This window comes from Pithys albifrons, chromosome 3 (genome assembly GCF_047495875.1).
Source record: "Pithys albifrons albifrons isolate INPA30051 chromosome 3, PitAlb_v1, whole genome shotgun sequence".
Taxonomy (NCBI): Eukaryota; Metazoa; Chordata; class Aves; order Passeriformes; family Thamnophilidae; genus Pithys; species Pithys albifrons.
The window spans coordinates 98,269,789-98,287,174 of NC_092460.1; the positions used below are offsets into that span (position 1 = coordinate 98,269,789).

Consider the following 17,386-nt stretch of genomic DNA (forward strand, 5'->3'; position numbering starts at 1 on the left):
TCCAGCACCAGCCCGCACCCCGGAGGATGCTCCAAAAGCATCCGCTCGCATCCGCTCGCATCCTCAACCCTACCAGAGGTGCGGCCCCCGCCTGCCTGCGGGGAGACGGGAGCTGGGGCTCCAAAAATCCCCATCAAGACGCATAACGCACCCTCTGAGCAGAGCTGCGAAAGAGAGCGAGCAAAACCCCTGCAAAATACACCCCTAGCTCCGCTGCTGAGCAAAGCGTGTAGGGGAAGCTCCGGGACCTGCCGGGTACCGCCGGTCGGAGCATCCCGAGTAACCCTGGCTGCAGCGCGGGGCTTATCCCCATTCCACCCACCTTTGGGGATTTTTCTGGCACCCGCCGGGGCGGGGGAGCATGGGCAGTGGTGTCTGGGATGATTTTCCAGCCCTGCAGCGGGGCTGATTTTCTCGAAAGAGGAAAAAAAAATATAAATAACCAGAAAAATCCCGCAGTGTGCGTGTACGTGCAAACACCCCCACGCCAGCACAGCCGCACACACCGACGTGCAGCGCGATTCTGCAACCGCTGAAGAAAGAAAAAGCCATGAAATAACACGAAGGAAATAACCATCCAATAACCTGAGGAGCAAACGAGGGAAAGTTGTGCGTGTCCCTGCGCGCCGGGAGGGCGGAGGGTGCCCACCAGTTGATTTTCCATCCCGCCTCGTGCCTTCTTCTCCTGCTTTTCTTTATATATTTTATTTATTTTCTGCAACAGGGAATAAACAGGTAATGCCGGAACCCGGCGAAGCGGAGGGAGCGGGCGGGCTGAGGGATGCGGAGCATTTTTGCTCTTTCCCCATCTCTTTTCCCTATTTCCCTCCCTGGAAGTTTCTTCGCGACACGAAATAAGGAGGAAACGCGAAATAAAAGGTTACGGGGAGCGGCGGGGAGGGGAAGCTCGGAGGTATAACAGGCTTTATGGCATTTTATGGCATTTAACGCGCGGGCGGCCAGCCCGTGCTCCCGCTGCGCCCTGCCCCGCACCGCGCCATCGATTCCACTCGTGGATTTCACGCCTCCACGAGTGGATTTCACCCTTCCCCTGGCTAATTAATCCATATCCCCGGCGGGGGCGCGGCTCGGAGCGCGGAGGCACCGCGGGCGCGCATCTAGGGGTGGAGGGGGCGGTGATGATGGTTGGGATGCGCGCGTGATGCTTTTCACCGATTGTTAAAAATTTCTTTTCTTGAAACTGCTGAAAAAGGTCACCGAAGGAGTTGGCTGCTAAATATATTAAAAAAAAGCCCTAAAAAGAGCGGCAGGCATGCGCACTGCGCGGATGCCATATTGGAAGGAGTGAGCCGCGGGTGCGGGCGCAGCACGGGCGGGCTCCGCTCCCCGCGCATCGCTCCGCGCATCGCTCCGCGCCGGGGTGCTTTCTTCGGGGTGAAAACGGGGAAAACACCCCCAAATCACCCAAACTCTCACAGGTAAGGCACCGAGATCCGCAGCTCCCACTCCCCCAAACCCTCCCGCCTGGCATTTCCCTTTATTTTATTTATCGGGTTTTGCAGCGCTTGGCTGGAGGGAGTCGCTTTCCCCCCCTCCCAAGATGTATTAAAATATTTTTCAAATTTATTTTTTTAAAAAAAGTGAGAGCTGAGTGTGGGGTTTCCCCCCCCCACCTTTTCCAGAGGAGAAATCCGCGGTGGAGTTGTTGGGAAGTGTTGGCGGGCGGCTGGGGCTGAGCCCCCGGCCGGTACCGGCGCTCGGAGCCGCTCCTCGGGCTGGGCACGCCGTGGGGGTCTCGGGCAGGGGCTGCGGTGCTTGTGCGATTCATCACGAGCATGCAGGCTACTTCTTTTTACCTCGTCGGATCGCGTTTTAGATGCTCTCATTTCCTTTTTTTTTCCCTTTCCCCCCCTTTTTTCCTCTTTACCCACCCCTTTCCCCCTTTTTTCCCCCCTCTCTTCTTCCTTTTCCCCATCTTCTTTTCTATTTTTTTTAAGTAGTACCCGTCGTTTCTCTGCTTTCCTGACAACCGCTTGCGCGACCTCCTTTCAGATTTACAAGGCTCATGCACATCATGGCAAGAGTTATTTTGGGTGTGCGGGTGGGTTTGTTCGGAATCTGCGGGGGAAAGGGGACAAAAAAAAAAGCTGCTGCAAAAGGCGAGAGGGAAGGAAAGAATAAAAAAGGAGAAGAGAAGAAAGCAGTCAGCTATGCCAAAATGTGCAGCCCTGATCTAGACGTATTTTCCCGTAGCGCTCCCGAACTGCGGTAAATGAATATTTATAAAGCTTGTTCAACATGGCGGGTTAAGGTATCTTTAAAAACTGAAAATAAACATTTTGAGAGGAGAAAAAGAGGAAAGGCGGAGTGCCACACGTTTGGTTCAACTCTCTTTTGTTGCTCGCGGAGCTGCGCCGGTGGATTGATGCGGAGGGATGAGGATGGGATCGGTCCTCGGGGTCCTCCCCGCGCTGGACCCGGTGGTGGGAAAAGTACCGGGCATTTGTGTGCGCTGGGAAGGGACCTGCGGAGTTGGGACCGTGGCCGGTTTGCCTTTTAATGCCAAAATTGCAGACATGCCATGAGGAAAAAAAAAAAAAGAAATGCCGGGAGACACAGCGCTGGTTTATTTTGCATTAACAGTAGACGTGTCGTGGGATGAGGTGTCCTGTTGGAGCTGTCAAGCCTTCCTGGGCGCAGTCAGATGGGGTTGTCTGGGGTGGTTTGTTAGTTGCTGTTTAGCAGAAACACTCTGGGCTTGATCCACACGGAAATTTGGGCTGCAAAGAAGTGACTTTAGCAGTGCAACCAGCATTGCTTTTGCAGAGAGACCCTAAAACGCCCGCGATGACGGAGGCGGATCGTTGCTTTAGAATGAGTTCGCGAGGAGTTTTCGGGGAGTTGTCTGTGCCTTTCCCGGCTGCCTTTTCCAAATGTGTTTTCCAAGGGAGTGGAGGAGTGAGACTGCCTTGGAGGCAGGAGAAACGTCCCTGTTCCCGTGCAGAAAGCACTTCGTTGCTACTGGTCGGGAGTTGTTTCACCGTGGTTGAGAAGAGTTAACTTTGGAGCGTCAGTGTGTTGTGGCATGGGAGGTGATGGGATGCTCCAGCAACTCAGGCTGTCAGTGTCTGTCCGGGTGGGGATGGAGGAGCCAGGGAGGATCCTGGAGCGATGGAAGAGCTGAGCTGCCAGCTCAGTTCCCTGTGCCTCTTGAAGATGCTCCCCACCATGATTTTATTTAGCAGGAGTGGTTGAAGATGCTGTTTGCACACCTTGTCATGCAGGCTGAGGCTTCCCGTTCCAAAAGGGCTCGGGTCTGTCTTCCCACCCATTTCCCCCCTCCTTTCTCTGGCCCCTGCCAGGATCAAGCTGGCTCAGGGGGCAGAGGAGAAGACCTGGGGGAAATTGTGATTTCTTATCAAAATACCTGAAAAAAGCATTTATTATAGCAAAGTGACTTGAAAGACAGCTGTCAAACTGTGATGGAACTTGGGTGGCAAAATCTCAGCGCCCCAGAAGAGTGGTGTCAGCTTGTGGGATTTTGTGTGGGGTGGGAAGGGATGGAGCCATTGCAAAATGGGAAGGTGTCTCCCTGCTCTGCCCCTCAGGCATCTCTCCATTCCTTGATTTGCTGCCCCTTGGACAGGACAGCATTGATTTTAAAGTCAGGCTGTGCCCCTGATGCTCTGGGGAAGAAAGTGTGGTAGCAGTGACCTGGTGTTTGAGCAGAGAAGCAGCTTCACCTGGTTGTGTGATGGATTTGTGGGGTTGGAGGGGTTTGTAAAGGTCTCTGAAGATCTCCCTGTACCTGGGGTCTCACTGCTCTTCCCTCAATTCCCCTTTTGGCCCTTTGCCTTGGAGGGACCTACTTAAATATAGAAAAAGTAGCCTAAAATGTCTCTTCCCTTGCAAACCACCATCTGTGATGGTAACACCTTGCTTTGTGTCAGCATTGCCTGTTTCAGGCTCTGCAGCCGACCCCCCACCCAGAGTGGGGTGTCCTCCTCTCCTCCCCGTCTTGTCCTTTGCCATGGGACAACCACACCAGCCCAAGGGACTGTAAATATGGGACCACTTTGCTCTTGCATCTTTGCTCCTGTTTCCCTCGAGGACAGGGGGTCCTGTTGCTGCATGGCCCCCATTCACACCCCTCCTTGTACCAGACAAACATCCTCCGAGGAGTTTCTTGCTGCAGTGACTGAAGGCTGCTGGCCAGGGTTTAGTGCAGTTACTTTTTCCTCCCTTGAAGCCTTTAGAATAAAACAAATTCGGTTTCCTTTGCTGGTGGCAAACGAAAAGCAGGTGAGGCAGGTTTTCTCTCTGTGGTTGGGACTGTTGCCTGGGTGAACAGGGATGCAAATGGTTTTTCCTCCACTTTTTTTTTCCACTCTCTCCAACAGATTATTTATGAAAGGGAAGAAAATATTCTCACAAGTCTAATAAATTCAGTGCTTATAAAGGATTAGGTCCTAATAACTCCTGTGATAAGATGGAGGCTCGGTGTAATCTGTTACTAAGTGAAAATCTAAAAGCAATTTAAATAGATACAGCAAAGCTATCAAGAGACCAGTACACTGTAAACAGACAGGAAATACCTTTTAAATGATTTAGGGGGTGCACAGTGTAGTGGGACAGTAAATACATTATAAGAAAGACAGTGTAATTTCATTCATATAGTGAGAAAATATTTGCAAATATTCAACAGATGTTACATGTGGCAGAGGTGGAGAGTATGTTTTGCACAGATGTAAGAACATCTGTAGAAGACAGTATATAGTTATGTAGCTGTGATTATGAGTGATAATTGACTGGCTGGACAGGCAGTTGATGTTTTAATAAAGCATATATTGAAACTTTATGGTAGTGTTACTAGAAATAAACACCACAAGCGTCAACTCTTCAGGCTGGGGATGCTTTTCCCCCATGCTTGGCTTGTGCTGTGCTGAGCTGCTGGCCCATGAAACACAGACATGTCTTCTGAGTTTCTGGGCTTTCAGAGCCATGAGATGCTGGCCTGGTATGAGAACATCAGCAAGGGGATGTGACCTTACCTTGCTGAAAGAAAGGACATGGTAGAGAAGGTGCTGCCTTGTTTATTCAGTAGGCATTAAGAAGAATTTCTTGACTGTGAGGGTGGTGAGGCCCTGACACAGGTTGCCCAGAGAAGCTGTGGATTCCCCATCTGTGGAAGTGTTTGATAGGGCTTGGAGCAACCTGGTCTATTTGGAATTGTCCTGTGTCAGGGGGATGGAATGAGATGATCTTAAAGATCCTTTCCAACCCAAATCATTCAATGATTTTTCAAGGACTTCTTGCTGGCTAAACTCATGTTGATGTGGGGTAAGGGCATGGAGAGCTCTGTGGAGGTTTACAAGGGTGTTGATGGTTGAGGGAGGTGGCTGATCCCTGACCATGGCCAAGTGACAAAGTAAGGGAGTTGTGGAAAGGACCAGAACTTGAGAGAGGTATTCAAAACTTGAAGCAGAGGAGCCAGAGATGTTTTTTTGAGGGTTCATAGAGAAAAACTAATGTTGTGACCAGAGGGCTCACATTTTAGATGACCTGAAGGTGTCAGAAGTATTTTATTACTATGCATATTGACACACAGTGTATCAGCTGGAGGAACAGGGTCCTCAGTGCTGAAAATAAAATGCTGTTTCTGTTGCTAATAGTGATGCCACTTGCAAATATGAGTTTGTTCTATCATTGTAACATCTGGTCTCTGAGAGCAGGTTTTTTTTTAGGATTAGAGTAGCCAATGGTAGCTTGTCAATATTTGAAACTCATCATGTGAAACTGTTGATCTTTGCACAGACATCCCTGATGAAACCAGTCAAATCCATCCTGTGGGGATTTTTTGCCAAAAGATTCCTTTCTGTGCCTCGAATATGACTCCTACAGTGATTAGAAATGTCTGAGTTGCAAAACAGGGACATACAGAACTAAGAGCTAGAACTCTGTCACTGACATTTAAAAAACTCCTGAAAAAATTTATTTTGAGGTTGGCCTTTTGCAAGACCTAAACAAAGCATTCTTGGGAAGGCTGATTTGGAAAATGTGTTCACAGTTACTCACATTTTTATGAATCAGAAGCGTTGTTCTAAAATTAAATAGTATTAAAAAGAAAGAAAAAACCCACCCCAAGCAGTTCTTGACAGCTGACCTGAGAGATCAGTTCTGAGTAGGTGTGAGGCTTAAAAAAGGTGTGTGCAGAATCCTTGCTATTTTTACTCACTCATGATTCTTGCTTTCATGATTAATACTCTTAACATCACTGGGTGACTTGTGCAAGGAAGTCCTATTTTACTTAGTGAAGTCCTGAGACCCAATTTGAATATAAGTTATTAGAAAGTCTTTCATTTATTGGCTTGGTCAGGAAGATGAATTCATTTCACTAAAATCCAGGAGGTGACATTATCCTTGCCCCTGCAATGTGGGAGATCAGACAAGACAACCATGGACTGAAGATTCCTTTAAAGTCTGAGGGGCCATAAATCCTTCTGGAAATTTTTGGGTGGAAAGGAGTTGCTTTCCTGAGTGCATTAAAAATAGCCCTTTAAGTAAAAGTAATAGTTAACTGTTTCTTGGAAAGTGTTTTGAGCAAGGTCCAGGGTGGGAGCTCTGTGCAGGTGTAAGAACCAGACTCCAAGATGCTCTGTTGGATCGATGTGTGGGGTGGGGGACATTAAACTTGGATGTCCTGGAGCAGTTCACATGAAAGGGAATCCAGTTTGTTTTTTCTGGGAGAAACTGGGTGGAATTAGCCCAGTAAATGTAGGACTCTGAGTTAAAATGCCTTGTGGAATTTGGTTCTGGATGGACTTTGGCAGGGGTCTGTGGGCTGCCCTCACATGTGCCTGGCAAAGGGAAGGGTCCCCCTCTTCTTGCTGTTGTACCGAGGGGATGGCTGGAGATGGCTGTGAGGGCTGGATTTCTTTTTTTGGCAGATCCTGTCAGTCAGTGAAGCTCCTTCTGGATGTAAAGCACTGACAGAGACAAGAGCATGTAGGACTGAGCCCAAGTGCTGATCAGCTGTGCTGTTTAAATGAACCAAACGGTGCCAAGACCTAAAATGTCATTTTTCCTAAAAGGTGTTGGAATCAGATGACAGATGTTTCTTGGATTCTGGTTTGCATCTTGTATTTTTTTTTTTTTTGAAAATGGCTCCAACTGCTGCAAGGACATAGAAGACAGAGCTGATTGCCCTGGACAATGGGAATTTTGAGTGATGAGGAACTTCTGAATTGGGCTCTAAATTAAGTCCAAGAAAACAGTGTTTTTGTATTTCCTGCTGGGTGACTTCTACTGTTTGGCTGATTGGTCCCACTCAGGGGATCTTACTGATTTATTTGATCCATGTGGCTGGTGTTTTGAGGTGATAAGCATCAAATGGGGGTTGGAACTAAATGATCTTTAAGGTCCCTTCCAACCCAAACCAATCTGTGACTCTGTGCCTTTACCTAACAAGATGAGATGTCTCAGAGTGATAAGCACCTGTTTGTCTTCAAGTTACCCACCCCTAAAAGGCTTCCTGGTTTCAGCTTAGTGTCAAACACAGGAGATGGGAGAAGACTGAGTGTTGCGGATGGTTGATGTTGCTGCTGTGCTTCTGTCTTGCAGTCCTTTCTCCTATTGTAAAGGGCACTGGGGACATTGACCCAGCCTTTTTCATGTCCCTGATTCAGCTGAGAGCTTTAGAAGATGCCCAATCTTAAATATGCCTTATTCCCAAGCAGTTTGTTCATATTGGGTACTTAGAATGGATAGAAGTGCTTTACCAAAGTAGGGGAGAACCTCATGGAAAATGCCTTGAGTCCTGGAGAAGATGACAGCCACCTAGTGTGTGACAGAGCAGCTGGAAACAAGAAGGATCAGTATGTGATGACTTCCCTTTCTTTGGCATGTGTGCTTCATGGAATGCTGAAGGTGGGGACATCCAGAGTTCACAGGAGAGATGGCAGGATACAGGTGGGGCTGCAGAGCCTTCTTGCCGTTGGTTGTAAAGCATCCAGCTCACTCATGAGAAGGAAAATTTAATGAAAAAGTGCCTTTAATTGTAGTGGTTTGATCTAGTCCTCAGTCTGGCAGGTTTTTGTGGCAAGTCCATTGCTGGGTCCTGATGTATTTATGCATAGGACAGCTAAGAGTGGGATGTGTACCCAAGTCTGTGTGTCATCTTTTTTATTTTTTTCCTATACTGCAGGGCTTTTTGCTGTAAACAAGTTAAGAGTCTCTGATTAGGTTTATTTTACTTTCTGTTATCTTACTACCATTTATCTCTGTGTGTATTCTGGACTCTGGAGTATTCTAGGTAGGGAGGATGAGAAAATTGCTTTGTGAAACAGGTTTGCCTCTGTTGGCATAAAAAGCATGAGGCATTTGGCATCAGTGCAAGAAGAGAGGAGAGAGCAAGGACCAGCAGACTTATCAGGGCTGTCACCACCTTGCATAATCCCTTGTCCACCATGTGTCTTCACTGCTCTGGTGGTTCCCTAAATTCCTGTTGCTGCATGTTTTCCCTGCAGGCTTAGTCACTTATTTTCTGTACTGCTGCACAAATGTTGACTTCAAGAGCAGAAAGATCAGCCCTGTTGAGTGGCTGGAACAGGAGGACTGGAAGGCACCTCCATGGCTTGTACAGACTATCTCTTCCCCAGGGCAGGATTAACTGTACCAAGTTCTGTTTCTGGAAAGATCCGCATCCTGACGCCTCCAAAAAGCAAAGCTCTGTGCCCTTCCCACACTCCATCCCACTTCTTTACCAGATTCATTGTTAGTGATTTCTTCTCATGCCCAAAATCAAATGTCCCACCCCCCTGCAGTTCAAAGCCAAGCCATCTTCTTCAATCCACCAAGAACATGGAAAACAGATTATGCTCTTTCCCCATTCAGATGTTTTTTATATATTTGAATACTGTGAACATTCCTAGTTCTTCAGATTACATGGGATTTGTTTCTTCCACACAGAGCTGTTCAAAGCAGTAAATTTCCCTTAATAAAATCCTGTGGGGTCTTCAATATGAAAGAGAAATTGTCACTTGATATAATTGAAAACATTTGGCAAGGGATGCTCTCAAATAAATAATTTTAAAAAAAGCCCCAGGAATTTGGAAGAAACGGTCCTTAAAAGGTTTCCAGCTGGTACTTTGTCTGAGAGGAGAGACAAGCCCTTTTTCTAGGAGGTAAAACTTAGTTGATGTGTTCAATAGCCCTTTTGAACGAGCCTCTTTGCATTGTGCAGATGCTCAGGGGTGTGTAGATGTTGTGACAGGCTGCCACTGGCAATGCATCCTCAGTTGTGTCCCACAGGGACGAGTGCCCCTCACCCTGGCTCCACATACAGGACAGTGCCATGGGGCATCTGAGCATCCCACTTATCCCAGTCTAGTGGAAGATGCCCCTGCCCATGACAGGGAGTTGGAACAAGATGATCTTAAAGGTCCCTTCCAACCCAAACCACTCTGACTCTTAAGATTCATGTTGTTTGCTGGGAAATTTGGATATTTAGCAGATGCTGTGGAAGAACAGGAACACCCTGAGGGTTGTTTATCTCATATGAGTTTCAGATACTCAACTTGGACCACTCTGGTTGTCCTTTGGAGATGCTTTCTCTTGGCTAGCTGCAAATGACTGACTGGGGCAGACAAATACCATTGGAGGTGGGAGGGTTTGATAGGCATTGTTGCTTGTAGTGCTGTTTCATTGGGATTTGCTGGAAAATTCCCAAGGTGAAGTCAAGAGTGGAGGCAGGACCTGGTCCAGCATCACCTGTGTCCTGCCTTGGCGTTTGCCTTATCTGCTCCAGGCCTCCCCATTTGACCACTTAGCCAGGTGGGTGGCAGAAAAAAAGAGATGTGTTTTGGAAGTAGAATGGAAGAGGGGACAACTGGATTCCTTGATGGTTTGCAGTGGTGTTTTCACTCATGATCCTGCAAAATCTTGACGATAGTAAAAGCTTTATGAAATATCCTATGGTAGTGCCTGACTTTGAGGGGACTGGGTGGAATCAGCAGATGCATTCAACAAGAAGGTCTACTGGGGCCACCCTGTGTTCAGTTTCCCTCCAAATGGGCTGGAAAAACCACAATATCTACCCAGGATTGACCTCCAGGAATGCAATGAGCCCTAGCCTTGGTGCTGCCCATGGACCCACCCTCCCACTGGCCACATACCTGGTGGGAGCTTTTTACCAAGGACATGAGGTCATGCTGGCCGCCTTTATAGTTCCCTCACTCCCAAGAGAATGGTGTAAATCTGTGTCAGGGCAGGTTTAGGGTGGGTATTAGGAAAAGGTTCCTTACACAGAGAGTGGTTGGGCACTGGAATAGGCTCCCCAGGGAAGTGGTTATGGCCCCAAGCATTTGGACAACCCTCTCCAGGCACTTGCTGTGATTTTTAGGGTTGTCCTGTGCAGGGCCAGGAGTTGGACTTGATGATCCTATTGGGTCCCTTCCAACCCAAACCATTCTATGATTCTACAACACTGCAGCTCTGCTGTGCACTCATCAAGTGAATCCTTACTGAGAGCTGGCACCATTTCAAGTCAGTGAATGTTACCAAATTTTGGAGGGGACAGATTGCTGGCAAAGCAGTGGAATGTCTACTTCTCCACCATTCAGGACTCAGCATTGCATCGTCACACCTGGTGCAGTATCCAGGCAGGAGGTTTCAAAGATGCAAGGTCTTTTTTGCATCCTCTGTTCCAGCAAACTGCCTTTTGTATGTCAATCCCAATTAACCAAGCATACCTCAGAGGGAGAAAGCAAGTTTCTCAGGAATAACTTTAAGGAAGGATTTCTGTGTGGGTAGGGGACCTCTCCCTATGGGGTCTTTCTCCAAAGGAAGGAAAACCAGGATGGAGTTGACAGGAGAAGAGAAAGGGTGTGAGGAAACCAAGGCTGGCGCTCCTACAAAGAACCAATATTGATACAATGACAAGGCAGCACGTTGGAGATAAAGGCATGGCCGAGACTGACAGCCGTGGGAAGAAGGAAATAAAAGAGATTCTTTATTATATTCCCTGGCTTTTTCCGCCTCTGAATTAAGAGCCTGGATCTGAATGAAATGCCAAGGGAATGGGAGCTGCGTGGGGGCAGAATCGGATCAGTCTGAACCACCACTGTGCAGAAACAATGAACAAGGGATCCAAAACCAGGGATTTTTCCTTCTCTTTCAGATGCATTTCTTAGTGTTTTGCTCTGTGCTCCTGCCTGGTGTAATGTCATCTTGAACATCTTTTGGTGTTGTTGCCCTTCCCCTGGTTTACAGGCTGGCAATGTGGCTTGTGGTGCTTAATTTGGTTTCCAGTGGACACACTGGTTTTCCAGTGGACTTCAGAGTGACAGAGGAGTTGGAGTTCAGTGGTGTGTGGTGCTTTTGTAATGCTGATTGCAGGCCAGCCAGTGTGCTACTGTTAACAGTATGGCTGGGGACTCTGTTTGAAGTGTTAATTAGCAGCAATTAATAAGAAGTGAAAAATTAATACCCTATGTCAGCTTTCTTTGCTAGTTAGTTATATCAACACCAAAGCTCAGAGCTATTTTGAAGCTTGTGTTTGTGTAAGAGTTTGCTCTTGTTGTCATATAGCACTGGGAAAATTCTGAAGTGCTCTCCTACCAAACTAGTTATTCCCAAAATAAGAAGCCAAGCTATAGGCTCTGAAAGATCCAGTTTTCTTGGGATGTGGGTGCTCTCTATGTGGTGTTTTGAAACCAGTAAGTTGTCCATAGCTTAAGCAAAAAATACATTAAAATAAAGTTTTAAACTAAAAACTATTGATGATGTTGCTGAATCTGCTTGGGATTCTGCATGTCCCCCTTTTAACTGAAGTGGGCTCAAATCCAGCCCCAGTTGGTGGATCCCAGCTGTTTTGCAGACACTTTGGGCAGGTTCCTGCTGGCTTTCCCATCCATTTTCCATTTCTGATGGGAAATACCCCAATCCAGGGGTGTGAGCCCTACTCATGTGTCTGGTGGTGGATTTGGGGCTTGACTGCATAAGAAACAACAAATACTGTTGTTGTCTGATTGGACACCATCAGCTTTTTATCAGCTCATAACTTTGTTTATCAGCATCATAGGAGCATCACAAGATTTAACTACAATACCAAGAGGTTTATGTTTCTTCTTGGTGTTTATAGTGTTACCCCTGAGTTCTCTGTAAGATGATGGATTTGTTGTGTTTAAATTGATGTTTCTGTTTAAATGTTTTTAATAGACCCAGGTTACCTTCAGTCATTGTCTGTTCCTAGGCAAAAATGAAAACAGCTGAGTCCACACAAGGTTTAGCTTAAGCTGACGCCTCCCCTCCTCTCACATTTTACAAGCTTGATGTAAGATCCTGATACTTAACTAATTTCTTATTAATGATATTTACAGAAGTGTTCTCTACCAAAGGAGAAGTGGTTTTTTTACTTTCAGTAAACTGATTGCTTCTAGTTTCATAGTTAATTGAAACTTAATATACACTGGGGATGAGCGATGTGTATGTTCTGAGGTTAGCTGCACTCAGAATACTCACAGTATATAATACACTTAACTCATTAGCAAGTCCCTTACCAACAAAGAGTAAGGTTGAAGTGCTGTAGTGGCCACTGGAGTGGGGAAGGGATCATTATTATTTGTGGAGTGCTCAAACTATACTGAGAACTTTATGAAGAAACCAGCAACCATAATGCTCTAAACGGGTTTGTGATCTCAATTTTTAATTTTTTTTTTAACTTTCATTAGCAGGTTCCTTTGGGGTGGGGAACACAAATTCATAGAATCACAGAATCATAGAATCGATTGGGTTGGAAAAGACCTCCGAGATCATCAAGTCCAACCCTTGGTCCAGCTCCAGTCCCTTTACCAGATCATGGCACTCAGTGCCACATCCAGTCTCAGTTTAAAAACCTCCAGAGGTGGTGAATCCACCCCCTCTCTGGGCAGCCCATTCCAATGCCTGAGCACTGATGGAGGTCTAACTTTGCCCAAACAACCTTCAGTTGGGACTTGTGTCACCTGCCTGGGTAATTTGCTTCTACCAGTGATGCTTTGTGAAACACCCATGGTTTAACTGCAGTTGTGGTTGCTCCAGCAGACAGTCCCACCATGGTCCAGTTAATGGTATCAGTCTTAGACCTGACATGCTTCTCATTTTTTTCATTCCTCATATAGTTGCTCTCACATGTCCGTTTCTTCCTTAAAATTGTCATTGAAACTGCCTTAAAAGCCTGGAATGAAAACTCCGCGACAGAACACTCTCCTTTCTGTTTTATATCCACCATATTCAGTCTTCTAGAATATGCCTCCAGAGCAGTAAAAGATGAAAAAATCCCATAATATTTTTACAATCTTATTACATCCTGCTTTGCCTGGCCTCTGGCAGTAAACTTTTTTCCTACTTTTAGTCACACTTCTTGCAGATCACTTGATGCTGGTGCTGCTGGCACAGTCATCTCTGTCATGCAGGTCTTGGAGGCACCTGCTAATAAAGCAGGACCAGCTCTCCACAATGGATATTCTGGACACACACCTTCCCTACTGCCTGTCTTTGCTTTAGCATATCTTGTGTGAATAGCTGGTTCCCTCTGTGCCCATAACCCCAGCTCTTGGTTTTTCTTTTTCAGTCCTCCTGTGACACCTTGTAATTCATCACCATCTCAGAGAGTTTCACTGAAAAGCTCACTTTGGAGTTCTTTTTAATCTACTTCTAAAGGTGTATCCTGGGGTATTGCTTGTCTGGTGGCTTACTGTAGCTAGAAATGTAATTCTTATTTATTCTGGTATTTGATGGAAGATCTGATCGGCCTGTATGCCCTTTCCCAATGTAATTTTCCATTTCTGTGTGTTTTTATTCACTTAATGTTTACTATGGTCATTCCTTCTAGAAGAATCTCCTCTACCAACGCAGCCCAATTTAAAGTGAGTTAATATTTGCTCCCCTGCATGTTACTAACTGCTGTAGTTACCTTAGGTCAGTCTTTTTTTCAATAAACAGTTGCAGCCAGCACTGTTTCATTAGAGTATCCGCATTTTAGCTGCTGAATTTTATTTTCCAGAGTTACTCCGGTCATTCCCAAGTATTTTCCCTTCAGTGTTTCCTTTATGTCATTTTCACAAATCTCCCCCTTTGGAAGTTTGAATGTTTGTGGAGTGAGTTGTATCTCACACAGTATTAGGCATCAAAATGTTGGAAGTCAAGGGCTGAACTTTCTGGAGGAGGATTGAGTTGACATTTCCTGCCTGTTCTTGTTTGGCAAGGGTTGTGCCACCCTGTGGGCTGGTCCTTTTTTCTCTGTTGGTGGTACTGGGAGCTGACGTGAACTTTGAGATGTGAAGCCTGTGGGTGCTGTTTATTACCTTGTTACCTTCTCTGTTGTTATTATTGTTGTTATTGATTGTTGTTACCATATTATTGCCACTAAGGTCCTTTGTTGTGGTTCTTCATCCACCTCTAGCTTCTGTTTGGAGATGAGAGCAACATTCAGAGGGTTACACTCAGAGAGTCACAGAACTGTTTGGGTTGGAAAAGAGCTCTAAGATCATGAAGTCCAACTGTATCAGGATGGGATAACATGAAAACCATTACAAAAGGCTGAAGGAATGGGGTTGGTGTAGGCAGAACAAACCACTCATTGTTTTTCTCTTTTTTCTTTTAGCTTGTTCTCCAGGCACTCCCTGCTGCAGGATGAATTAGGAAGGCAAAGCCTCTTCCTCTGAACGATGGAGACCAGGGCATCTTTCATTGCCACCATGAGAGAGGCCCAGCATCTCTCCCTGGAGAAGGGTCAGAGCACGGCCAACGGCAACAGGGAGCAGTTTGATTCAGGTGAGCTCTCCGTCACCCCCGTGGGTTGTCACTGTTACAGCCCTCCAGCTGATCACAGGTACAGGTGGGGACAGCTGTGCTGCTGGGGTGGCATTGGGGGTGGTTGTACAGCTCCAAGGCCTTTTTTGAGTCTAATGGATTGGACTGTGTACCTTAATGGATGCACTTGGAAATGTGAGCTTTTTTGCTTCTGGATCTCATCTACAGTACCTATCAGCTATTCTGTATCTAAACAAAAAGCAATGGAATATGTTTCCCAGGACATCATACTGTGTTCTCACAGTTTCCCCACCCTTTTTTATTATTTTTAAGTTTTATAGTTAAAGAGAGGTAAGGAACATGCAGAAATTGCAGGATTTCTTCTTTGTTTTGACCTTCACTCATTTCCTTCACAATTTTTTTGAGTGCTTCAGGTGAGAGGGCTTCACAAACATTAGAACAGCCAGAGGAGAGCTGGACACATGTCCTTGTGCTCATGGGAATGGCTGGATGCTTTATAATGCTGATGATTTGCTGTGCTATATTTGGGCGTCGTTGTGGTAGATGCAGAAGAGCAGATGCTACATTCTAGTGATTTCTGCTGGAACACAAGGAGACTGTGTCATGTAGTGAAGATACACATGTCTAGACCTAATCTGCTTTCTTACTTGTGCCAAAAGAAGGAGATCTCTTTTTATACCAGCTTTTTACTGTTTCTCTTTCAGCACGTCAGAAATTTGGCCTTCCAACTTTTAGTTTTTTCACTCTTGTAGTGGCTCAGTGATTTTCCCATTTCCTTGGATACCACCCATTGGGAAGCTGTGACTGACCTTGAAATCCTTGCCACGTTTGCTAATGAGCTGGGAGGGGATACCAGTGAGGATGGGCTGTTTTGGACATCCTGTGTTCAATACAACCATGTTCTACAATGTTTGCTATGAAAATAACAGTAAGTGCAGGTGGACTTTCAAGAGGTTGCAGAGGTGGAAAGAGAGGGATATCCTATAAAGAATGCCAGCTGGCTGCATTGCTGTGAAAATGTACTTGAGATGGGAGGTAGTCTGAATGGTCTTGACATGATGTTTATAGGTTCAACTGGGCTCTTAAGCATTATGTGTTTGGTGGGACACAGGGAGGTGGAGACTTTCCTGTGCTGGGCTTGTTAGCCCAGCTGTGGTTTTTGGTTTTCCCTATCGTGTATGCAGGAGTTCTGGTTGTTTCAGGTGGTTTCAGAGGGAAGTTGGACATGCTTATGGAAGAAAGTTGCAGTATCCTAATTGCTTAGAAAGCGTGTTTGTCTCAAGGAATCCTCTGAGCCAGAAATAATTGCATGATAAGAACTTACCCTGGGGAGAAAGCTTCACATGTGGTTCCCTCATAGAATAGAATCATAGAATAGAATCACAGAATCAATTGGGTTGGAAAAGACCTCCAAGATCGAGTCCAACCCTTGGTCCAACTCTAGTCCATTTACTAGATCATGGCACTCAGCGCCACGTCCAGTCTGTGTTTAAAAATCTCTAGGGATGGTGAATCCACCACCTCTCTGGGCAGCCCATTCCAATGCCTGATTACTCTCTCTGGAAAGAATTTTTTCTGATATCCAACTTAAATTTCCTCTGGCAGAGCTTAAACCTGTGCCCCCTTGTCCTATTGCTGAGTGCCTGGGAGAAGAGACCAGCCCCCATCTGGCTATAACTTCCCTGGCTATAACTAATGGATGGATGTCTCTGGGCATCCAGGAGGCAAAGTGCTCAGGACAAGTGCACTGGCTCTGTGAGGGGGATGTTGTGTAGGTATGGAGGGGTTGTGATGAGAAACCTGGATTCATCCCAGCCGAAGGAAAGTGGACACTCATGTTAACTTAGGGAAGAACATAAATATTGCCCTGTGTTCTCCCATAGACTTAAAAGAGCAAGAGCCTCCCTCCCATAGTGTGGTTCATGGAGGTAGCTGTGAGTGTTCCATAAACATCCAAATTGGAAGCTGAGGTGTTTTAAGGCACCTGATGCTGCCTGTATCCCCAGTGAAGAGAAAGGTACAGCTCCAGAAAGCAAGTCATCCCATTTTGACACAGGTGCTGTGTTGCCTTTGTGTTGAGTTGTCATTTGAAGCTTCCTGTTTGTCCCCACTGAGGATGAAGAAGAGATGGAGCAGAGGGGAACATCTCAATCCTTGTTGCTCACATGATGCAGACTCCTCTCCTGAGGTGGGATTCATGTCCTGCAGCCTGATCTATTCCCCAGTTATATCCATGGAAGAGAGATAGGAGTCTCTAGGCTGAGATTCATTTGGCCAGCTGTAGACAATGGTTTTGGAATGAGAAGAACTGCCCTGTGGTACCTGAATTTCTTTGAGAATATGGATCTTGGTGATTCTTTCATGGCCATGCTGGAGGTTTGTGGTTGATCAGGTGTCTTGTGTGTCTCCCCCTCCCCACACTTGGTGTGTTAACTACTAAAGCATTTCGGTTTTCTGTTCACTCAAAGAGTCATGAATGTATCTTTGTGCTATAAATAAGATGTCTGAGCAATTTGCCACAAATATGTTCTCCTTCAGTGAAGCTGGGGAAAAATCTGTGATTCTGGAGCCACAGGTTTTGGGTCTTGTATCTTCTTTATTTCCCGTAGCCAAA

At 46.1% G+C, this 17,386-nt stretch overlaps 1 protein-coding gene across 1 annotated transcript in view; it reads left to right on the forward strand.

Annotated features, from left to right (window-relative positions):
* The first annotated feature begins 1,342 nt into the window (after positions 1–1,342).
* Positions 1,343–17,386, forward strand: part of SFMBT2 (Scm like with four mbt domains 2) — a 116,319-nt gene continuing 100,275 nt past the window's right edge. Inside the window, exons 1-2 of the mRNA XM_071552858.1 lie at positions 1,343–1,439; positions 14,603–14,772. Of these exons, the coding sequence (XP_071408959.1) occupies positions 14,667–14,772 (106 nt within the window). The 5' untranslated portion in view covers positions 1,343–1,439; positions 14,603–14,666. The remainder of the gene's footprint in view (positions 1,440–14,602; positions 14,773–17,386) is intronic.